This window comes from Hippopotamus amphibius, chromosome 1 (genome assembly GCF_030028045.1).
Source record: "Hippopotamus amphibius kiboko isolate mHipAmp2 chromosome 1, mHipAmp2.hap2, whole genome shotgun sequence".
NCBI lineage: Eukaryota > Metazoa > Chordata > Mammalia > Artiodactyla > Hippopotamidae > Hippopotamus > Hippopotamus amphibius.
The window spans coordinates 108,276,743-108,282,773 of NC_080186.1; the positions used below are offsets into that span (position 1 = coordinate 108,276,743).

Here is a 6,031-nt window from a genome sequence, read left to right on the forward strand (position 1 = left end):
CGTGGGCGGAAATCACGACGTCACGTCCCCTTTCGGCAGCCGATGCGCCCATTGGTCGTCTGGGCAGGGGTGGGAGGGGAGATGACGGCCCAGGGACCCGGCGTGGGTGGGAGGAGAGGAGCCGCCTTAGAGGTCAGGGATGGGGCTTGGCTTATGTAAATTTTGCAGCGCGGGGGTGCCATTCCTGGCCAGCCACTCCCCGGGCTGTGGAAGTTTTCCGGAGATGTAGCTCGGATTTTCTTAGGAGAGTTGTTTGGAGGGGCGTGGAAGAGGAGGGGGTGCGGGGGGTGGTGGAGGGGCTGGGGTGGGGGTTGTGGCAAAGTGAGCGTGTGTGTACAGTGGAAGAGCCTAAGGCTGTGCGGGGGCGGGGAGCAAAACGTTCATACTTACCTGGCAGGGGAGATACCATGATCACGAAGGTGGTTTCCCCAAGGCGAGGCTCACCCATTGCTCTGGGGGTGTGCTGATCTCTGCGATTTCCCCAAATGCTCCCCAAATGCGGGGAAACTCCACTGCGAAATTTGTGGTAGTGGGGGACTGCGTTTGTGTTCTCCCTTGGCAATGGATACAAAAAGACAGATAAATCCAAGCAACTGCGATAGTGGGTGTAAAAGCGGTTGAGCAAGGACTGTGACCTTCTCGCTTATCCCAGAGTTTTGCATTTTTTTTTTTAATCTTTTTCTCTAGCGCACTGGGTAAAGATGGTAGATAAGCCAGTAATGCTTCAATGAAAACTGGGAGGTCTGCATCACGGCCAATGCCTAGCCAGGTTCTTTCTTTCCCTGCACAAACCAAACACAGGCTTTTGTTACCACTGCAGATATAAGTTTCTCTGCAGATTTAAGCTTCAAGGGGTTTTCCTACTTCAGGATTTCATTCTGACTGTGGAGCTCTGTTCTATACCCTGCAAAAATCTTGCACAATCTTCACCAGTGTTTCCAACTTGGACTTCAAAGTAGGGGTGGCCCACCATACACACTCATAAGGACCTGGGTTTATCCTCCTGCCAACAACAACAGAAAACGTGAAACAAAGACTTTGAAGAGACTGGGGCATCAGGTGAAAAAGGACAGTGTGTGGTTCCGGAGAGGTGGTGGGAAACAATGGCTCCAATTTACTGTCTGCAGAGAGTTTCCAAGCAAGGCACTCCAGGGCAAACTGAAAAGGAGCCCGGTGGACCTTGCTGAGTTGAGGACACTGAACCTGAAGTCCAGGGAGGCCAAAGGAGCTAGGGTCCACAGAACAGACTCCCAGAGGGGAGAGAGATGCTGAAAGTAACTCAGAGAGAACTGCAGAGGAGATCCCTCCTGCGTGCAGCACAGTACTGATCAGTGCAGCCCTGGCAGGAAACTCCCCAAGGTCAGGGGGAGAGCTTTGACAGGATCAGAGAACAGTGCCTGGCACTCACACAGATAGTGCTTGTCCCCAACAGATAGACTGCAAGGAAGAAAACAAAACAGACAGACAAAACCTCTCAATTCATGAGGGCGTGGGGTGGAGTACTCAGGAATGTCTTGCCTCAGGAGGGCAACTAGTTAGCCATAAACTGAGTGCTGCTCAGAACCACTTAGTGAATCATCAAAGCATGACCTGAAAGGATCAAACTGTTTGCAAGTAACTTGAATGCATCCCTGAAGAAAGCCCAACGTTTACAGGAACACACAACTCTCCATCATCCAACAAGGCAACATTCACACTATCTGGCATTCCATCAGAGATTCGGAGGTATCCAAACAGGCAGGGCAAATGACCCATAATGCAGAGACACATCGATCATGTGCAAACGACCCAGAGCTGACACCAGAGAAGGACATTAAAACATTTATTCCAACTGTATTCCGTAACTTCAAACAGTTCAGTAGACACATGGGAAACATAAAAAAGACCCAAGTGAACTTTAAGAGATACAAAAAGAAAAAAAGAAAAAAAAAAAGATGAAAACTACAACGTACTGCAAGGGATTAACAGCGAGCAATTAGAAAATGCAGAAAACAAAAGTTTTTTAAAATCATTTATTTATCAAGAGAAACTATTCCTTAGCCCAGATATTCATAGTTCACAGTTTCACAGTTCAGGAATACAGGTAAGTGCCAAACTTCCATGAAACTCAACCCAAAGAAATTATATGGCACTTAGAATGCTCCTTCAGGAACAGTCTGCCTTTATATTCCAAAATCACTTTGCACTCTGAAAGATACCAGCCTTCCTCATCTCCTCAAAATCTTTCATGGAATCATAATTTCTGTAGAAATCTGCATATGCCTTCTTTCTTGGTTCAGCCACAGCAAACTTACACAAAGTTGCAACTCCCAGGGAGACAATGAATGCTCCAACCATATGAAATCGCAGACGCGTGGCCAGAAGGCCACGCATCTGAGGTTTCATCAAAGAACTGGAAGCCATGGTAGTTTTTCTCCTTGACAGCTCAACGATGACATCCTTCCAGACAGATGGAGAAATGGACCAGAAGAAACAAAATTTTTTTTTTTGAAGGTGGCAAAACAACAGTAATTGTTGACTTAAGTACAGAGGAAGGAGCAAACCCTTCTAATGAGTTCATTAGGTGCACAGGCAGCTTCCTAAAAGGTTCCTGGCAGCACCCACTTATCCAGCACGGAGCACAGCTCTGAGATGCCACCAAGGAAGGGGCTCGCCCACCAGGGAGTTCTTGTATTAAATACCCAGGTCGAAATAATGTGGGCCCCGTTTGCAAGGAGTTGAACTTTGTCTTGGGTTGGCAGTAATGTAGGAGGTCCATCCAGCTCCTCAGAGGGGAATGCAAAGATTTTCTGTGATTCTGTTTTCCTAGTCATCCAGTCAAGGCCTGGTCTGTGGCTCGGTGTGGTGGGGTGCCAGCCCAGTGAGTGCTGGCAGTGGTGACGTCATGAAGCGTTACCCACGAAAGGGTGTGGGTCCTCTGAAGTCCAGGATTTGAGGAATGGCCTGAGGACAGATTATGCTATTTTTAGTCGTCATGTTGAGCCCACTGTAAAACAGCCACTGTGAGGAGAATCATGTCCGAGAAGGATTGCAGGCATCTCCATCTCTTTTTCTCCCCCAGTTCGGGATGGAGCTGCAAGGAGTTAAGGTACTCTTTAGACCAAGGCATGGCAGTTTTCTAGGCATGTTTAGAGATGTAGGTGCTCTTCCTGGAAGGCTAGATTATCCACCACTTTCAGTGCATCACCACTTAGAGATCTTTGGGTCTGCCTGTTGCCTCCTGCACCAGTGCAGCTTTGTGAGGCCCTCACTGTTGTCTAATCCAGCCTGTGTCCCCTCCTCATCACACCCCAGCAGGTGCCCTGGCCCCGGCGAGGGCTTCTTCTCATTGCCTCCCAAATTGGCCATAACGTAATTTTTTTGTGTGTAGTTGATTTACAGTGTTGTGTTAGTTTCAGGTGTACCACGAAGTGACTCGGTTATATTGGGTTGGCCAAAGAGTTGGTTCGGGTTTTTCGGTAACAAACTTCAGAAGAAACAGATTTGAATAGGAATTGCATTGACTCTGCAGATCACTTTGAATGGAAAGCCACAGTCCCAAATGAAAGGGTGCAGGCGCCCTGAGACCAGGCGGTGAATACTCCGCTTTGGGGGTGCCGCGCAGGTGGTGCACAGAGCCTGATTGCCGACGTCAGAGCTTGAGTAAGAGATTCCCCCCATCCGTGTGCGTGTGCCTTCATCCTCTGGCAGCTGCCCTGGAATGTACAAGGCGGATGACTTAGCAAGGGCAGCCCCCCAGGGGGTGCCAAGAGACCGGGGCACCAGGGTTAAAAACCTGGAGGAAGGCGTGTACTGGGGATCCGCTGGGTGGAGATTCCAGGAGAGCTCAGGCAGTGGGGAGCGGGGGAGGCACTGCAAGGGCAGACGCATAAAAGCGGCGGCTGAGGGCCCGCTAATCAGATGCCAAGCCAAGTTCCTCCCTCAGTGGGCTCGAACCACCAACCTTTCGGTTAACAGCCCAACTCGCTACCTGATTGCGCCACAGAGACAAAAGGCTGCGGGGTTTTGTTGTAACATCCTGGAATCAGAATGCATTCCCCCGTTCTTTCCAACCCAGCGGAAAATAGAGTCAAATGCCTCTATCTTGTCCAACCTTGCTGGCACCAGAGGCATTGACTCTCGTCACTCAGGAACGTCCAACCGTGGACACCGAGCCCGAGTCAGCTGCGGGCTCCGACGAAACAACGCCGGGCCCACGACCATCCTCGCCTGCTCCTGGCCGCCCCCCACTCCGCGGGACGACTGCAGCCTCTCTCGGGCCAAAGTCCCCGGTTTCCCACTCGTGATCCGCCTTACTCGTCACGCTCATCACAAGTCCCCCCTCACCCCACCCCACCCCCAGGTCCAGTGGTCGGGCGGGAGAAAGGACAGCAACCGGCTGTGTCCCCACCGCGCTGCCTCCTCTTGGCGCTTCCAGAGAAGGACTCCACGAGGCACGACCTGGAGTTTGCGCACCAGGCAGCCCCTCACCGGGAACAGGGCCTGGCATCCAGCAGGTGCCCAATAAATGTCTGGCTGAGGATGCATTCCGCCACAGGGGCCGGAGGTGGTGGGTCCACCGAGAATTCTTATGCCACCTCTAAGTTTTTAGTCCTAGAGGAACGTAAAAAAGTTCTATAAAGTCCAAGAGGGCACCACTTGGACCGGCTCTGAGCTCCCCATGTAAGATGGTACGCCAGCCTCAGCCTGCGGGTGCAGGTGTGATGTCTGAGAGGGATGAAGGAGGAAAGCTTCAAAGTAGAAAGACGGTTGGGATAGGCAATCTGGAGTATGAGGGAGAGAGGGAGAGAGACTGGTTCATCTCTAGCCATCTGCTTACCTCCAGTGCTAAGGTCGACCCGACCACCGCTCCGTGGATCCCCCGGTGGAGCACAGTGGTCGCGGTGTGATTGGTGCGGTGATGGAAGCCTGGCTGCTTGGGTCTGAATTCAAATCCTAACAGAGAACCGGCTTCCCGTGCCTGATCACCGCCGGCAATAGCCTGTGGGTCTACCTTTTGGACTTGGTGGCTTGCCCCCTACTGCCCACAGAGCAGGTGGGCGAGGGGACGCGGCGCACACCTCACCGGGGGACTCAAGCTCTGAGGCGGCCCAGACTTCGCCCGAGGCCCCCAAGGCCTGAAGTCAGCATCCCCTCCAGGTCCCCCCTGCGCTGAGAAGAGTGCCTGGGGCTCCAGGAACAAACTTCTCCTCTGTCTAACTGGGGACTTGGCTGGATTGGTCAGAATCTACCCTTTTCTGGCCTCATGGGGCCAAGTGCCCCTTGCAGGGGCCTCGAGGGGTCGCTGAGTTCCTGCCGATTGGATTTTGGCTTGCAAAGAACAAGGGCTCAGGCAGATTTTGATTTCCCTGGCTTAGGCTGTGCAGGCTGATACAAGCAAGGCTCAGGGGCTGCAGCCACCCAAACAAGGAACCTCTCCTGTCTGTCGTCGTCTTTGTGAATGGCCAGCTCCTATACATAGAAAAATCCGCAATAACCCACACAACACAAGGCTACCAGTCAACAAACGAATTCTGTATAGTGGCAGAGTACAGATAGGCAAAAATCAGTTGTATATCTATACATTAGAAGTGAACAATCTGAAAAAGAAATTAAGAAAACAATTCGATTTAAGATTGAAGAGGAAAATTAGAAGTTTGGAATCAGCTAGAAATAACTTCATGCTTGCTCTGCTTTTGTAAAATCTGCTTGCTGCAACCAAGATAAGAACAGATGACCTAGCAATCAACTGTAACCTTAAGATGTTCTGATAAATATGGAATGTTCTGCTCTTGCTCCTGCAAGTTTCTGTTTGGAAACCCTCTGCGAGGGACCCATAACAACTCCCGCTCTGTAACTGCCCACAACCTATAGTAAGCAGGTAACCAATCAACCAAAATGCTAAGGGGGCCGCCGGCTTAATAAATCTGAGTTCTCCAACTCTCCGAGTGTGGTGCTTGGTTTCTCGACAGACCGATTCGATTTCTGCAACAAGATAGCACCCAAAAGAATATAATATTTATGAATTGAATTAACATATACAAGGAGGTGA

The 6,031-nt window shown here is 50.9% G+C and overlaps 1 protein-coding gene and 1 pseudogene across 1 annotated transcript; one reads left to right on the forward strand and one right to left on the reverse strand.

The window, feature by feature from the left end:
• Window positions 1-382: 382 nt before the first annotated feature.
• Window positions 383-558, forward strand: LOC130843666 (U1 spliceosomal RNA; annotated as a pseudogene).
• Window positions 559-2,162: 1,604 nt separating this feature from the next.
• LOC130839861 (cytochrome c oxidase subunit 6C-like) lies at window positions 2,163-2,403 on the reverse strand. Its single transcript, XM_057714467.1, has one exon. It carries the CDS (start codon window positions 2,401-2,403, stop codon window positions 2,176-2,178), a length of 228 nt encoding a protein of 75 aa, XP_057570450.1. The 3' UTR covers window positions 2,163-2,175.
• Window positions 2,404-6,031: the final 3,628 nt, after the last annotated feature.